This window comes from Cavia porcellus, unplaced genomic scaffold (genome assembly GCF_034190915.1).
Source record: "Cavia porcellus strain 051 isolate PalLab524CR breed Dunkin Hartley unplaced genomic scaffold, mCavPor4.1 scaffold_25, whole genome shotgun sequence".
Lineage (NCBI taxonomy): Eukaryota > Metazoa > Chordata > Mammalia > Rodentia > Caviidae > Cavia > Cavia porcellus.
In genome coordinates this window covers 12,561,133-12,578,990 of record NW_026947508.1, presented here as the reverse complement: position 1 = coordinate 12,578,990, position 17,858 = coordinate 12,561,133, and the positions used below count along the sequence as shown (strand labels likewise).

At 57.5% G+C, this 17,858-nt stretch overlaps 1 protein-coding gene across 5 annotated transcripts in view; it reads right to left on the bottom strand.

Annotated features, from left to right (window-relative positions):
- Positions 1 to 2,308: 2,308 nt before the first annotated feature.
- Arhgef10l (Rho guanine nucleotide exchange factor 10 like) overlaps positions 2,309 to 17,858 on the bottom strand; it is a 125,067-nt gene continuing 109,517 nt past the window's right edge. For 4 of the 5 annotated variants that reach the window (XM_023565737.2, XM_063235609.1, XM_063235610.1 and 1 more), the window contains 3 exons: positions 9,647 to 9,821; positions 4,388 to 4,510; positions 2,309 to 3,332 (listed from right to left, as the gene is read on the bottom strand). In XM_023565737.2, coding sequence (XP_023421505.2) covers positions 2,794 to 3,332; positions 4,388 to 4,510; positions 9,647 to 9,821 — 837 coding nt within the window. In that variant the 3' untranslated portion in view covers positions 2,309 to 2,793. Of the gene's footprint in view, positions 3,333 to 4,387; positions 4,511 to 9,646; positions 9,822 to 13,769; positions 14,533 to 17,858 lie in introns of those variants that run through there. The other variant, XM_063235611.1, reaches the window with a different exon arrangement.

Genomic DNA, 17,858 nt, shown 5'->3' with positions numbered 1-17,858 from the left:
TGGTGGCTGAAGCCATCCCATGTGCCCAGCCTGGGCCTGTCTGCCCCCAGATCCTTGCACAGCCCCTCCTGGTCCCACCTTCTCCCCCACCCCCTGTGGCTCATTCTCCACTGAGCCAAAGACAACAGATGGTTGCTCTTCTGTTCACAAGCCTCCAGAGACCTCCACTTCACCAAGCAAAGGCGGGTGCCTCCCACGCCCCAGCACAGCCTCCTCCTTGTACTTCCCGCTTGCCCAGAATGCTCCCTGTCCTCTCTCTGCTCCTTCCTCAGGTCTTTGCTCAAGTGCCACCCTCAGGCGCCACCTGATACCCTATGCCACTGTCACTTCCTGTCTGGCCTCTCTGTGTCATCACAAAACACCACCTGGTGGGACAGTGGATGGACCAGTGTGGTATTTGTGTCACTAACCACACTCCATGCCTACCAGGTCCCGGCACATGACAGGTGTTCAGTACACAATGACTGACACCCAGAGCCCACGGCAGGGACTGCGTTATCCCCTGGCCAGCACAGAGAGGTTCCTGTTCTTGCTGGGTATTGCACAGCTGGGAGGAAAAGGCAAGGTTGCCCCTGCAAGCCAAGTACTCGCCCTTAAGAGCACAGTTCGGCTGCAGATGGACCTCAGTCCCGAGCTGGACTTCAGGCCCAAGGCTTCCTGAGCCAGTTACTCCTACTCCAGAACCTCGGGTCCCCCGTGGGCAAAACGAGACAGACAAAAACAGCTAGGCAGAGAGAGGTCACGACCTGGAACGCCCTGGGGCCCCAAAGCGCCCGTGCTTATTCTAAAGCAAGGTCTCCTCCTGCATGCCAGGCACGTCCACCGCACTCCCACGCCCTGCTCTGTGTCAGAGGCACGGGAGGTGAGCTGCTGACTGATACAATAATTTCACCACAATAACCGAGTCAGTCATTTCCTTCAGAAAAGACTCTGAGAGACGCTGTGGCCCTGGATCTAACAGACCTGCTGAGTTCTTAGCTGCTGGCTCCTATACAAAAGAGGACCCCTCAGGGAGGCACAGGCAGGAGGGTCACAAGTTCGAATCTCGCCTGATCAATTGAGCCCCTTAGCTAGACCCTGTTTTAGTAAAAATGGGAAAGGCTGGGGTTGTAGCCCAGTGCAGAAGCTCTGGTTCCATCCCCAGTACTAGGGGAAAAAGAGGGCAGTGGGGAAGCTTCTTAGCAAATCTTGGCAGGACATGGGAGGTGCTGTCAATGGACTTAGAATCCTAGGCAATCCTGCAATGGTTTCAGAGATGAGGAGACCATGGGACAGTTCCAGAACCACACAGAGGGTCTTCAGTGAAGCTGGACCTGAACACGGGCTGCCCAGCCCAGAGTCCAGGCTCTACCTGCTGGTCACCGTCCCAGGAAGTCTACAGCAGTATTTAGCTTATGCAATCAGGAGAGAGGCCATTCGAGATGACCCGAGGACTGTGAATGGACAGGGGCACTTTACCCACTGTACTCCAAAAGGACCCTCCTCTCCCGTGAGAGGGGGGCAGGACCTGGGATGGTTCTTCCTTTGATACAAGATGGGAAACTGAGGCCCAGGGAAAACGGGTCATATCTGAGCCGCAGTCTCAGTGTGGGAGTGGAAGGCAGGCTCCACTGAGCCCCGAGCAGCCCTAGACCTCTTAGCTTGGGCTGAGCTGGAAGAGGGAAGCAGCCCCGCCCGCTCATCCCTCTCCACAGCCTGGGCTGCTCCTGCAGGATCCTCAGGACAGCCTCCTTCCTGTCCCATCCCATCGCCATGGCAATGACTGTGTTCCCTGGACCACAACCTACATAGGGCATCCAGCTGCTGAGCTGCCCTTCGGCATCTCTTCCCTCCCGGATCCGCATCATTAGACACCCAGGCCACATGACCAGCCTCCATGCCCATCTATACCTGGGGCCCCCCAGCCTTTCCCCAAAACACTCCAACAAGCAGTTAAGAGCCCATCTCAAGGAGAGCAGAGCTTTCTGCCACAATGGAAGTGGTCAGTGTGGGTTGTCCAATGTGCCACTGCTCACCGCATGAGGCTCTTCAAGTCACGCCTAAAATACAGCTAAGGGAGGGATCAAATTTTAAATCTGATTTAGTTCTAACTAAGTGGGAAATTAACCAGCCACATGTGGCTACCAGGGACCGTACTAGACAGCACCGTTCTGGAGCCCATTTCCGGAACAGGCCCCAGCTGTGTGTCTGGCCTCCGACCTTCCTGCTGGCAACAGGGACACTCCTGTCCCCATGTCCTGTCCCTACCCACAGCTTTTCTCTGCATCACCCCCAACCACAGCTCAAAAGATAAAAACCCTTGACCAAGTACCAACATATGACTTGCCTTTTATTCCAGCATCTCCCAGAGCTCCAATATGTACAGACTGTATTTATACACATATAATATACACCATATATACGTATTTATATATATTCACACACCAGCCCACGCGCTCAGACACTCACACGCACACACCCTTCCCGGAGGGCCGTGTGGCCCATCCCATGGTACCAGGCTCGCCAGGCAGTTGTGAGGTTTTGTGGTTTTTGCTTTTAAAAAGGCCTTTTCCTCCAGATGTGTCCTCTCGCCCCACACCCTAAAAATCTGCACTAAAACACTGAATTTTTCTCTAAAAAGATGAGGTTATCCTCAGCTCTGTCGAGGCAGTTTCTGGAGAATCCAGGCCTGTGGCACAGCCCCGTGCAGGTGGTCGGGGCCGCTTCCCCCCAGCGCTCCCTGGTGGGGCTGGAACCAGGGCCCGGCATGGCTGCAGGAGGATGGCTGCGGCTGCGTCCTCCAGGTGGTCAGGGCTATAGCATCAAAGGCACCTGCCAGATGAGGAGGGTGCTGTCTGTCTCCCCACATGGGGCCGGCCTCCCGCTGACACCCGGGCCACTGCTGAAGTTGCGGTAGCCCTGCCCGCCGGAGATGATGGCCACGGAGCAGATCTCTTTGCGGTGGGCATCTCGGGCACAGGGCCGGCTGCGCACCCAGACGTCAGGATCGTCGGCCATCTCGTAGATGGAGCCGTCCTCCTCGCTGTGCTCCAGGGCCGAGCTGTCGGCGGGTGAGGGCTCCCTCATGGACAGCAGCGGGCCGGGCAGGTGGGCTGTGGAGCGCAGGCGATACTGCAGCAGGATTCCCTTCTTGCGGGTCAGCTCCCGGCCCACGTGGCTGTCAGGCACGGGCGCCGGCTCCTGGGCCTGCCCGTCCAGCTTGTCCTCCTCGGCCCGCGGTCCCTCCGCCTCCTCGTGGTCGCTGCGCAGGATGTCGGGGGCCAGGATGCTGGTTGCCACAGCCAGGAAGGCCACAGGCCCGCAGTGGCCATTGAGGGAGACCATGCCTTTACCTGCGGGAAATGGGGCAAGGCCAGAGCATTAGGCGGGCAACGCTGGATCTCTCCTAGGGAACCTTTTGGCCGGGCTATACGTGGGCATGGAGGGGGTAACGCAGTCGATGCTAGCCCTACCCTGGGGCCCACGGGCTGGTTTTGCATGAGCCAGAGCTACTAACATCAGCAGGCAGTGACCTGACACAGACCTGGGGAAACCCAGTGTGAAATTTCCTGCAGCTCTTCCTCCAGGCCCAGCTCCAGCCTCGCAGCAAGGAGTCCTGCCTGACTCACTGGCAGGGAGCTGCTCTCCCCATCTCCCTGTCCCTCCGGCCCTGGCATCTGCAGCCTGGGCCATCACTGTCCCACAAGACCCCTGCACCCCAAGGGCAGCTCTCTGTCCTGCATCCCAGGCCCAGGAGACAAAATCATGAAGACAGGGCATTGGGAACCTAGAGAAGGGGGCCCCGTAGCAGAGGGGCTGGAGGCCTGGCTGGGCTGGGCCACACTCAGCGCTGGTTCCCTTCCTCACCCCTGCACTCTGGCAGTAGCTGGAGGAGACCCCATGTCCTCCTCTCGGGGCAGAGGAACACGGGGGCCCAGGCTCTCGTATCTGAATGTCAGAGGTCCTCCCTGACCTCACCCTTGTCCTGGTTCCCAGTGCCCCAGAACCCCAGGTCAGGGCACACCTTCCTCTAATGTAGAACACACATTTGTACATGGGCTTCATGAGGAGCCAGGCCAGGTTATTTTCATTTCTGCCTAAGGGAGGGGACAGAAGGGGCCCAGAGGAGACTCTGCTATCCTCAAGTATCTGAACTAGTCCGCAGGACATCTGGTCAGTCTATGCACTCTTGTGCCCATTTTCCAGATTAGGAAACTGAGACTCAGGAATAAGGTGTGAGGTAGTAGGGCCGGGACACCTGAAGCAGCACCCAGATGAGAGGAAGCCAGAGGCTGGACCCCACACCACCCCAGCAGGGAGTGTAAAAATGCAACTTGCAAATCACTGCCGCCCACCAGCCCTGCAAGCCCAGCCTGTGGCCCTGCCAGGCTCAGTCCCAGAACCTCACCTGTGATTTTGGGGATGCCCTCCAGCCGGGGCACAGGCAGCAGGACGATGACACCCTGGTCAGTGCCCACCCAGAGCAGACCCTGGCAGATCAGGAGGCTGGTGACACACAAGTGCTTCTGGCCTGCAGAGAGGGAGGTCACATGAGCAGGTTCCTCGCTGGGGACAGCGATGGGCTCTGGGCATCACCATGAGGTGTGGGGGGGTGCCCTGCCTGGACTCCTCTCCTACGAGAAACCTGAGGCTAGACAGTTCCATGCTTTAGATCTGAGACCCAGCTGAGATGTGGACTTGGGTCCCCTAGCCGAGCCTCAGTTTCCCCTATGTGAAATGGGTGGCCTAGAGGACAGACACAGTGGGGCAACATGTGAGCTCCCAGCAGCCCATGCCAGGATCGTGGCCGGCAGGCCGGGCTGTGAGGCCAGGGAAGGCAAAGGTTGGCACATGGCGGGAGGGCGGGGGGGGACAGTCAGGGTCAGAAATGCCAGTTGGCAGTGAGTATGGCTCTTCCATAAAGCACGGCCTCCGGCCCGGACTGACACTGTGCCCATCTGGGCACTGCCTGGGCTGCAGGACTCCTTGTGCCAGGAGTGGTGTGTTCGTACGTCAGTCCGGATTGGTCCTTTCCCAGTGACCTCCCTGATGCTGGCTCCCCAAGAACGGGGTGGCAATGCAGTCCCGTTGCTCCTTACAGGGAGAACGCATAGGTGGCCACACCACAGAAGGGCCAGGAGCAAGGTTCGAATCCTGGCTCTGCCACTTCCTAGCTGAGTGACCCAGGCCCGTCCTAAACCTCTCTGTCACGGCTTCCTCCCTCGTGAAAGGGGAGGGGAGACTTCCGGCACGCTGTCCTGTGAGTTAGAGGGGCTGAGGGATACCACACTGTTACCCCAGAGCCTGGCACACAGCCCGTCCAGCAGGAGCTATCTGCAGCCGTGCTGCTGCTGTTGGTCCTGACCAAGGGACCAGAGCCCAGAGAGGAAGAGGGTGGGCAGGAGGCCTCTCTGCACAGGGACGGAGCCTCCTGGGGCACCAGCAGTGGGCACAGTCCTCCCGAGCTCCTGCAGACTCCCCGGCTCCTGCCTTTCCAAAGGGCTGTCTCCCTCTTGTCTCAATCCCAGCCCTCTGAGAAGGCTTCCTTCTTCCCGCAAAGGAAATTCAAATCCAGGCCATGTATTGTAGTGACAAGCCAGGGCGTGTATGCCATGAGGCGCTGGCAGCGGTCCTCAAACCTGGGCACACATCAGCATCCCCGAAGGCTGACCACACAACCTGGGCAGGGCTGCACCCTAAAAAGTCCCAGGCCTGTGGACTGTGCTTCCTGAGACTCCGGGTCAGTTCAAAAGCCCCCGTACACCAGCTCCAATCTGCCAGCTGCCGTGAAACAGCTGTGACAGCTATAAGATGTGGTGCTGTTCCTAGTTCCCGGATGGGAACACTGAGGTTCACAGGGTAGAAGTGCAAATGACATCAGGTCCACAGGGACAGGGATATGTGCTCCCCTGGGGTGGCAGTCTTGGAGGAGGAGGGTATGATTCACCACCCTCCTGGGCTACACACAGCACTGTCTAAGCCAGGGTGCCACCCTGTCACCCTCTGTCCACCAGGAACACCCTGCATACCTCCTGAGCTCTGAAGATGCCACCTGGGGCACAGCTGGATCCATGAAAGTCCCTGCTCTAGAATTCTCTGCAATGCTGGGAATGTTCTCTCCCTACTGTCCTATCCAGTGGCCATGGGTGATACATGGCCACAGAGCAGTGGGATGCAGCCACGGGGCCACAGAGAAGGAATTCTCCACGTCATCTTAATCACGGCTCCTGTGGTGGATGGGATGGATGGACAGCAAATGTGAAGTGGAAGACATGAATGTCAGCGTCCTTTACCAGTTGTGTAAATTTGAACTCCTCCCTCTCCTGAATCGATAATACTGCACATCGCTTGGCCAATTTATGATCATTAAAAGTATTACATAAATACATAAATACGTGTACATGCACAGTTGAACTCATAGCACCCAATCAATAAACGCGGACTATTAGTATAATGTTTATAACTTAAAGGATGTAACACTGATGTCTGACAATCAGTTCTAACCTCTAACGAGCCAGAAACCCATAAAAACAACAAGGCCAGGAGGGGGAGTGGCGCGGAAGTCCCCGCCCCCTCTTTCCAGGGCTGGCTGGGGGCCTTGGGACCAGCAACAGACAGCTTCCTCCCCACGCCCCACGCGTACCTCCCAGCCCTGCCAGGCAACCGAAACCCTGCAAGTGAACGGGAGAGAGGAGAGCGAGGGCGCAGAGATGGAGCCAGGCTGAGAAACCACTCCATCGTCAGCCCGCTGCCCGGCCCCACTCCTCCCCCAGCGAGGCACTTCACAAACAGCCTGAGAGGAAAAAAATTCTAATGGTGGATAAATATTTTATCACAGAGACTTAATGCAGCAGTGTGCAGCTCACCCAAGCCATCTATCTGGAGATATACAACTTTAAAAAGCTCAGGCTCTCGGAGAACATTTTATTAATGACCTGTCTAGTTAAAAGGAGGAGGGAGTTTAGGTTAAAAAATGCATTAATACCAGTCGGATACTCGAGTGGAAGCAAGGGTCGGGGGAAGGGATCCTGATAAATTTTTAACACGCCCTTAAAAAAAACCCACACTTAGAAGAGGAGCAAATTTATTACTAATTATGCAATTATTTCATTCGGTGGTGTACGGGGAAGAAAAATACTTAAAAGCCTATTTAAAATATCTCTAATAAAGAATTTAAGAATGGTGCTTTGTTGATCTTCTGTGGGCCACCACGTGGCGGGATTTGAAGCTGCCCTTCAGCCTCCAGCCCCTGCCCTGCCTCGACTTCTCTTGGGGGTCAGGGAGCCTCTCACAGCCTGGGTGGACCTAGGCCTCCAGCACGGCTGAGTGGGAGAAGTCAGGCCTGGGCATGGGCAGTGGAGGGCCCCCTCCAGGAACCTCAGCCTCCATCCGGGTCTCCTCAGGGCCTGGCCCAGGGGAAGGGGTCACTCCTGCCTGCGCTGACCTCGGATATTGCCAGAGCTCTGAGGGATGGGCAAGGAGACCCCGTAGGAGAGCGTGGTGACAGGCTAGCGTGATGGGTCACAATGATGCTGATGCCGATGACTGTAATGTCACCGTTTAGTGACCCAGATACTGTCCTTGCATTGTCTCAAGCGACACCCTCACCTGCCCTGCCGGATGGGCTGTGAGGATAGCTGTCCACTTGGACGCTGACATTCATGTCTTCCACTCCACATTTGCTGTCCAGATATTTTCCGGCCACAGCCAGAAAATGACAGAGCTGGGGCTCCAACAGGAACTCTGGAGGAGGCTCTGGGCTCCCAGATTCAGCCTGGTCAAGCTCTGACTCAAATCTCAGCGCTTCATTGCAAAGAAGGGGAAACTGAGGCCCAGCTGCAGAGGCAGGCTGACCACCCAAGGCTGCACAGTGAATCTGCAGGGGAATAGTGACAAGAACCCGTGGGTCCCCTCCTGGCTCTGGCCTTCCCTGCAGTGAGACGGGGGCAGGCTGACCCCTTAGGCTCCCTGGCCTCCATATACCCGGCCTTAGAACAATCACGCTACCGGTGCCCGCAAGGAGCAACCAAGTCAGTGGCTGTGAACACGCACGCTGAGCCCACGCATCAGGCGACATTTCCTGTCACCTGCAAGGTCTCTAGAGGCTCCTCCATCCTCTGGGCACACTCCACTCCCTCTCGTGCCCCTCCACCCCTACACACCAGGAGATTCGGAGGATTTAAAAGGCCCATAAGACGATCCATTTTCCGTCGTTCCATTATCTTGAAATAATTTAGCTATCAGTGGAAATGTGGAAATATTTTTGTGATATGGAGAAATTTTTATTACAGCTAAAATGGATGAAACCTGGATAATGAATGAAGCGAGTCCCTGACTCCATGAAATACAACAAAACTAACGAGGAAGAAAAGGAGGCGGGAGAGAGAAAAAAGATCCCCTAGCCAGAAGTGGTAGCTCATGTCTGTAATCCCAGTACTCTGGGAAGCTGAGGCAGGAGGATCACAAGTTCAAATCTAGCCTGGGAAACTCAGCCACTTAGGGAGAGGCTGTCTCAGAATTAAAGGGAGAAAAAGCACGGCTGAGGATGTAGCTCAGGGTAAGGCGCTGGGTTCAATCTCTGGTGCTTTAAAAAAACAAAGAAGCCTCCAAACAAGGATCCTCTGGGCTTCTCCACCCCGGGAGAATGGTGGAGAAGTGGGTGTCACCTGGCGCCTGTCACACTGAGCCTCCTCAGGCACCTCCCCAGCCCTGGTGGCCTCTAACCCTGCAGCCACCTCCCACCTCACAGAGACCCCGAGACCACACATGGCTGCTGAGCAAGACGCAGGCCACCCAAGCTGGGCCCTTTCCTGTAACACACAGCAGCGGGACTCTGAAGTGACTCCCAGTGGCAGGGACAGAGCAGGGGCTCCTCCTCCCGCAAACCTCGTTTTCCACATCTGTACATGGGGACCATCGCTGCCAAAGGGGTTCTGGTGAAACAGGGTCCTGCCCAGAAAGCTTAGGGTTCACAGCCAGGCTCCACGTTGTTATTGCATCTTGGGGATCCTGTCAGTGACCATCCTACAAGGGGACCAGCGCAGACCCAAGGGCAGCCTTGCCTGCCCAGGAGGAAGCAGACAGGGTGACAGCTAGATCTCCAGCTGCGGGTGGCTCTCAGGCCAGCTGGGGTGAGCAGGGGCAGAGGTGGCTGTCTGCCCACTCTGGTATGTCCCCCCAAGCACACCCCCTGCACCTCAGCAGCAGATTCAGGGGCCGGGAGCCGACTCTGTGGAGGCCCGGGCAGGGCGGTGGCAGTGCCAGCCAAGCTCCAGCTGCTGCTTCTCACCTAGGGCATTGCAGCCGGCAGTGCAGGCCACAAGCAGCTGCCCCAAAGCCCCGGGCTCCCCTGGCCTCCAAACCCACTGACCTGCAAACCAAGAGGGGCACGTGACCTCCCTAGCAAGGCCTCTCGGGACAGATGCCACCTACAGCCTCCTCTTCCCTTCCTCTCACCCTGCTTGGGATTTAAGCCAACCTGGGTGGTGGGCCACCACGGACCACCTGGGGCCCTGCCCGGCTGCTCCTTCCCGTGAGCCACTTCCTCCGAGCCAGGCTGCTGGGTCACAGGGCAGGGCACACACGGACACAGGAAGGGGAGCTCCGGGAGGGCGGATGGTGTGAATCCCACTCCCCCTCCCCCAGGGCCCACGACGCGCAGTCTCACCCGGCAGCAGGAAGGTGGTCCTGGTGGCGATGTTGATCTCCTGCAGGTGCTCCAGGGTCTCAGTATGGAACAGGCGGATGGAGGAGCCGGAGGAGAAGGCCATCCACACGCCGCTGCCTGCCTTCACCATGTGCGTCACGCTCACCGCCTCGTCCTGGTGCGCCTCGAAGCTTTGCTGGAAACACAAGGGGGGGTTGGGGTGGTGCCAGCGGCTTCCCCAAGGCCCCCCACCACCAGCATTTGCCCAGCCTGAGCACAGACAGGCCTGAAGGGGCTGCAGCACGGCTGAGGTAAATGTCCAGCTGAGGAGAGAAACGGGAGCCACTGCGTGGCCAATTCCCCAGGTGTAAATACTAGTGACATGGCCAGTCCAGGGTAGGGACATGGCAGCCCCCCAGGGCAGGGAGAGGGGACCCCTCCCCTGGCCTCAGCTCACAGATGGAGCAGGCAGAGAAGCCACGGTTTGTGCGCAGGACTCCATGTGCCCACAGCGACCTGCAGACACACTGGGGCGGGCAGGCTGCAGGTGGGCGCCCAACCCTTCTCTCGCACAGTGCAGTCCATAAATGAAGTCCAAGCAGCTTGGCCAAGAGGCAGCAGGGAAAGAGAGGCCCGGGGGGAAGACAGAACAGGGAGAGAGCCTCTTCCAGGAAGCTGGGTCAGGTCCGGAGGGGAAGAAGGCCTTCCAGGATAAGCCATTCCGGGCTGCTTTCTCCTGTATGTTGTTTGTTTATAGGCATCATTTGGATCTCAAAACAAAGCACTTCCCCTCCCTCTTTAAAGAGAAGATACAAACGCTCAGGTTTCCCACCCGCCGAGGAGGAAGCTCAGACTCTCAACTCAGCATCCAAGACCCTCCTCGCCCCAACCCTGACCTTTCCTGCACGCTCCGGACGCCCCATCTGGTGGCCCTCCCAATGCCCTGTCCACACACGCATCACCTGTCACCTTCCACATCTAATGCCCCAATGGCCCTGCCCTATGAAGCCTGCCGCACCCGCTCCTAGGCCAGCCGCATCCTGCTGAACGGCGTCCACTGCTGTGAGCGCAGGGACACCTGCACCGTGTGGCTCGGCTCCACTGTCCCCTGCCCCGAGCTCCAAGGTCAAGACAGAGCCTTCAGCACCCTGTGTGGCACGGGGCACGCTGCCAGACACCGCATGGGTAGATGTCTGGATGCCATCTCCAACCTGCAGCTGTGACTTCTCTAGAGGACTCCAGGGTGCCCTAAAACCCAGCCTCAGGGCACAGGTGTGACCCCACCTCTTCGGGCCAGCTGCGTCTCTTTAAGTCATATTTACAGAAGCCCTCAGTGAACTCGGGAAATGTGGACACCGAGGTCACAGGTGAGAAGGAAATGCGTCCAAGTCAGAGGAGGAGGAGGAAGAGCCGGAGGAGGAGAAGGAGCAGGGGGAGGGGAGGGGAGGGGAAGGGAGGGGAGGGGAGGGGAGGGAGAGGGGAGGGAAGGGGGAGGGAAGGGGGAGGGGAGGGGAGGGGAGATGGGGAGGGGAGGGAAGAGAAGGGGGAGGGAAGGGGGAGGGGAGGGGAGGGGCAAATGTTGGAGTCAGACCTGCTATTAAATCTCATTTGCTCCACAGCTTCCGAGGCCTGAGCCTCAGTTTCCTCATTGGTATGTGGAAACTGTCCTGAGGAGCCCTGTTGCAGATGGCATGCCGCGGGACCAGTGCCCAGGGGGCTCATTCTTTCAGCAGATGTTCTTAAGCACCCACTATGTGCTGGCATGGGTCTATGGGCCGGCAATGCAGCACAAGGGGACAAGAAAAGTTTGGGACCCAAATATTCCCTGCAGAAGACAATTAAAATAAATAAGAATTCCTCCAAGTAGCGATAATCATCAGACAGAAAAATACTGGAGGCCACTAAAATTGGGTGGTCAGGGAAAGTCTTTCTGACCTAAAGGATAAAGCCCCGGGATGACTGGAAGAAGAGAGTGAGCCTTTCAGGGAGAGGAAACAGCAAGTGCAAAGGCCCTGAGGCAGGAATGAGAATCAGAGAAGCTAGGGGATCACAGTGGTAACACCGGGGTTGGCAGACACCACATCCCACCAGGCTGCCTGCAGTGTGTGGTAAAGTTTAGATTCTGTTTATGTGCTGCAGGGTGTGAAGCTGGTAACTGTGTCTACTTTCAAAGAAGTATGGTATTGGGAGCTGGGGATTTAGTTCAGCAGCTCAAGCACTTGCCTGGAAAGTGCGATGTTGAGAGTTCGATCCCAGCACCAACAAACAAAAAAATAGAGGTACAGTATGACAAGTATGTGGCAAGAGGCTGAGCTCCCAGGGTGGGACACCGAAGGTCACCTGTCTCTCTTTCACACCGCGCTGCTCAGAGGTCACAAGGACGGGGTCCCCATCAGGCTGGGCAAGCACAGAGGACGGTTGGAAGGTCTCCTACCTCGCACTGGGGCTCACACTCAAGGAAACCAGAGGTGCTGCTGCGTCCCCAGCCAGGCTGCAGCAGGGCCCAGGAGGTGACAGGAAAGCTCCTGGAGGCCTTGCTGGGAAGTCAGCATCAGCCCCACGCTGAGGGGACACTCTGGGCTCTTGTGGTCAGTATACAGCTGGACAACAGATGAAGCATGGCGGGGGACACTCAGCATGCTTTCTGCACACTTTTCCAAGGGGCGGTGTTCTGCCCTTGCCCGCAGATGCACCAACACACACACACACACACACACACACACACACACACAGCAACAGAGAGGCCTCTTGTGCACCCAGCCCCTGCAGAGAGGTCGGGAGCTTTTCCCACCTTAGAAAAAGCCCAGTAAACTGGAGCCAGACTCAAGACCACAGCCAGCCCGCCCCATGCACTGCTGTCGGAACCTAATTAAAAGAGAAGTCGGCAGCAGAAACCCAGGCTCATTTCTCCAGAGGCACAAGGAGTCTGTCTCCAGGCCCAGGAGCGAGGCCGCCCGACCCTCCAGCAAGCCTCTTCCCTCCCCAGTCTGAAGAAGGCCTCTTGCCCCCACCTGCCACCAGCTCAGTCACCTCAGGGTCTGGAAAGCCCAGTGCTTCCTGCCCTCCTCCCTGGGATCCACAGGGAAGACTTCACCCTGCCCCACCTCAGGAACTGCCTGTTAGGATTCTGTATCAGCCCAGCTGGACAGACAAGGCCCTTACAATGACATCCAGCTGGCTACCATGTTGGTAAATCAAGCTGCTCGAATCCAGCCACGCCCACAGCGTGGTGGCCACAGGCACCAGTCCCTGCTTAAGCATGCAGAGATCTGTGAGCAGACCCTAGATCTGCCCTGACAGGCCTGGGGCAACGTGATTCTGGTATTATGTGGTGTGACCAGGACAGGCGGGTGCCGCTGAGAGCCAGCGTTTGCATTGATGGCCAAGAGTTGAGGGGGATGAGAGAGGGAGAGGTTAGGGAGCAGTGTTGGGGTCTCAGAGTCAAATGATGACGATGAGCATCAACTTGAGGACTGCCCCATTCTGTCCCCTGGAAGAGCCTGGAGGCGACAAGGACCCGTGGCAGGAGCACCCTCAGGTCTCAATTTTAGTCCCCATAAGGGGATGCTGTCCAGAGCACCCAGAGAAATAGCAGATTGGGGCTCAGAGAGCAGGTGTAGAGCCTAGAACTTCCCCAAACACCAAAAAGCAAAGCCAACAATGACAGGACATTCAAAGGGCCCGGGAGCCACCATGGAGGGGCCCGATGGCCAAATTCTAGGCCAACTGAGCTGTCAAAAATACTGCTGGGAATCCTGGGGTCTAGAGCCACTGAGTTTTATAAAGAATCCAGGGTTTTGTAGGAACGCAAAGGGGATACAGGTGGACTAGAGACAGGGAAGCCTCAACCAGTGACACCTGTAAATGAGACGGGCCGCAGGATGAGGCCACTGTAAATCTGCAACCACCAAAGATCATGGGAAGTGGCCGAATCCCCCGCGGGGGCCTGCTGCGAGACAGGACACTTCCACAGGTCCAAGAGCAGCAGCAGGTGACGCAGGGACTGCACAGGGAACACAGCGCCTTCCCCAGGGAGACCAGCAGACCCGCCTTCCTCAGGTGACAGTGAGCCGTGACGCCACGAACCAGACCCAACCCCGAGGGGTCGGGGGAAACAGGAGCACAATTCCCTAAGACACTGGCCTGGGTTTCTCAAAAGGAGTCAGTATTACAGCGTGGGAGAGGGATTATTCCAGGTAGAAGGAGGCCAACGAGACAAACAGCATGCGATCCTGGCCCGGGTGCAGACCGAGCAGCTCTGGCAGGTACTTTGGGGATAACTGGGGAAATGGGCCTTGGGGCAGAATGTAGATAATCTCAGCATCGGTGTTACAACCTGGATGCGTATGCCTTTGTGACGACTTGGGATGAGGGATGGATTTTATGAAGTTGTGGGGCAATAGGCAAAGGTATTTAAAAAGAAAACCCAAAGCTGGCAGGCAGAGGCCAGGGCCCAGCTCCTCTCAGCCCCGTGACTCAGTCTCCAATTTCAACTGGAATCAGGGACAGAAAAAGAAGCTGCTTTGTCAGGGGCTGTGAGGACCGGCCGGAGCACAGCACGCGGCACGCTGGCTGTGCAGGCCTGGTGGGGTCAGGATGGTGGGGAGTGTGGGACCCCCACCCACAGCACCCCATCCTGCACTTTCTGAGGGTTCCAGGTGAGCGATCCTGCTCCGAGGTGCTGACACAGTCCAACCTCCCGTCCTGCATTATTTATGTCCCTCCAGGTGACGCTTCTGCGTTCCCTTCCCATAAATTCCCAGGGCGAGCAGCTCAGCACTCAAAGTCATTTCAGCGGAGACGACGGTGCCAAGGACCAGGAACAGCACAGGGCCTCGGCTCTGGGGCACCGGGAGCTCTCCCAAGGCGGCTGGGCAGCTGGCACACACTGCACCTTCTGCCAGATTCTGAAAGGAAAGAGAGCAGCCTGGAGAGGGGTGGAAGGAGCCCAGGGCCCAGGAAGGGGCTGCACGGGGCATGAGCCTCTCCTGCGGACCCTGCTGTCTCCTACAGACTCCCAGGAAACTCACAGCCCAGCATGCAATTAGGGCTGAGTGTAAAGAGTCTCCTGTCACCCGTGAGCTGGCTCCAGGAGGCCTGGTCACAGGCCCCAGGGTCACCTGCAGAGCACTGGCCTGCACCTCACCAACACTGCCTCCCTCTGATCCCCGCAGCCACCTGCGAGGTGGCTGCCACTGTCTCATCCTCTTCCAAAGTAGATGACACCAAAGCTTCAAGGAGCAGCGAGGGCCACTCGGCCAGCAAGAGGACGGGTTGGGCTGAGACCAGGGCTCATGCCCCACCCCAGGCTGCAGCACTGGGCAAACAAGCAGACCTTATCCAGTCAGCCCAAGGCCCTCTTTACCTCCGCCGAGCTCACTCGTACCGTCATGGCACAGCCGAGAAAGCAAAAATCAGGAGCTAATTGACCTTCACAAAGTCGCAGGAAATGAAGGAAAGCCAGATTCCAGCCTGGGGTGTCCCAGCTGCCCAGGCCTGTCCAGGCTGCCGCACTGGATGTGCAGAAGGGCAAACGAGGACGGCTGGTCATCCTCATGGGACATCAATGCTCACATTCTGCCTCCAAGCCACCGATGGACACCTTGTCGCTCTTGCCTTGTCTGACTTGGCCAAGGCCGAGGGCTCATGAGCCAAAAGCCAGTGTCCGTTTTCAGGGAGGCTTACGATGTGCCATCCCCTCCCATCTCTTACCAGCAAGCTTGAGGCTCAGTGCACACATCTGTGAAGTGGGAAGGAGGCCACTTTTGTCTAACAGGTGACCCCACAGATGCCAGACTCCTACCTTGGAGCCACCGTGGGCACCCTGGAAGGAAGAAAGGACACACATCTTGCCAGCTCTACGATTGATGCCAGTCCCCAACTCTCCCTTAACAGTCTGTTTTGTGCAAAACTTGGTATCTTTCGTACACTTTACAGAAAAAAAAAAAGTATTGAGTGATTTTTGACATCTCAAAAGATTCTGTAAACCACCTTCGTCCTCCACACCCAGAAACGGTAGGGCCAAGGCTTGCTCGTGTTAAGCCCACTAGAAGGTGGTGATGGACATCGTAGGTGGTCCTCCCAGGCCACCTGAGGCATACAGAAAACGCCACTGCAGAGAAGGCCATGCTGTCCTGACTGCACTGACTGTTTGCCTTTAAAATCAGAACCAAACTGAAACCCACCAGGACATCGGCTCCTCGGAAGGGACTGGAAAATGAAAAGAATTTCACGGTATGGGCTATTGGTATTCTCCCCATTAGTTCTATTTAATTTCCTTTGTTTTCTTCAATTACAAGAGCCAGCCTAGCGTTTCCACTCTGGTATTGGACACCCCTGGAGGGAGGGCTGGGCCGCCGGCCACCCGGGGCCAGCAGGCGCCTTTGCTGTGCGCCCTGCCTGCAGTAAGCGCCAGGGCTGAGCTGGTGAGGGCTGCCCAGAGCCTGTCCCTGAGCCAGCACCTGAGGGCCACATGAGAAGTGAGGGGACAGGCAGCCGTGTGCACCCCAGCTGTACGCCCCATCACCACTCGCCTCAGGGTCTCTGTGAGCCCCAAGAGGAGGGATGAGGACATGGAAGCCCGGTGGGGTGTGATCTGTGCGGGGAGAGGCAGAGCTGGGTGCCACTCCTGGGGCCTGTGATTGCTTCCTCACCTCGTCACTGCTCGAGAGGGACCCTGCCCACCCATAAGCCAGATGAGCAGGAAAAGCCAAGGGGAATCAAGGGGTGCAGGGTGGGCACCTGCAGAAACGAGACCAATGCAGAGTCACACGGGGACAGAACAAGACAGAAAGTAGCGGAAAGAGAGAGGACATAGCCAGTCTGTCCCAGGAGAGCGAGAGGGATGCATGCTCCAACAGACACAGAGACTGCGACAAGAGAAAGACCATGTGAGCATGTAAGGGAGGGACTGGAAATGCTCCTCTGAATGCGTGTAACTTCTAGACAGGAAAGCACCCAAACTAAACCAGGCTCCAAGACGAACCTCATACACAGCAGGAGTTTAATAAATATTGGCTCACCGGCCACTGGGAAGTGATTTCCCAGTCACCACTGAGGACAGGTCTGGCTTGTCCCTTTCTCTCCTCCCATCTCACAGGCATCCATGCCCACCAGGCCCCAGGGACACCCCAGGCAGGAGAGATGCTCGATGCCCACGTCTGACCAGTCTGGTGGCCCAGTGGAAGGGAGCTGGGGCCAGAGGAGCCAGAAAAGAAGCAGCCAGCTTGCAGGGAGGCAGTCAAGTCGAATCTGAGGATGAGAGCAGAGTCTGCCGTAGGGCAGCAGGGGTTGAAGGCCCAGGCCCAGAGGTGGCTGGGAAGAGCCTGCAGGACAGGAGAACCTGGTGAGACAGGGACCCAGTGCAGGCTGGGACAGCTTTGAGTGTGGGCCCAGGCAGCCGGGAGGTTGTGAGCAGAGTCAGATGTGAGGGGAGCTCTGTCCTGGGGGCAGGAGACTCCGCTGCTTGGTCTGCTTCTGAGTCCCACACAGGGGAGCCCACCTGCAGGACCTGGAAGGCAAGAGCCCACGCATCTCCTCTGGGAGCACCAGGAGGCTCAGAGGCAGCAGAGGGAAGAGCTGGCACGGAGAGAGGGACGGTGGAGGGAGAGAAAGCAAAGGAGAGAGAAGCGCTCGGCCCAGCGGGACCCAGAGAACAAGACGCTGTTCCTGTTTACCGTCATCTGCTGTTCCTCACAGGAGGGTGGGGACGGCCACACTTCTAGGAGACACAGACGGGACACAGAATACAGCGCCAGGCGAGGGCTCTGGAATTGGAAGCACCGGGAGACCCTGGCCACACCCCTGCACCCCTGCCCACGCCTTGAGCAAGTCTGGTGACCACGATGAAGCAAGGCTGACTGGCTCTGTGCTTCTCACGCCAGGCCCGGCCCTGCACCTGGAGCAGCTCAGTGCTGGGTGAGTTCCACGATGCTGCCTGTTTTTACACTTAGGGAAACTGAGGCAATCAGAAGCCAGCCAGGCCCCAGTAGACCCCCACCTGCCGCTGGCCCAGCTACTGGGTTACAGATGACCCTTCTCCCTCTGACTGCCTTTTCTCCTCCAGTTTCTGTCCCTATCCAACAGCTTCAAACTGCTTTTTTAAAAAACCGTGAAATCTTATCAGCCTAACTCACAAGTGGTGGGAGGGGGGACTGAGTACCGGACCCGGAAAGATCTGCGCTTCTACAGGTGAGGAGAGGGGCCCAGAGCCCTGCCCCTTAGCCGGCCCTCA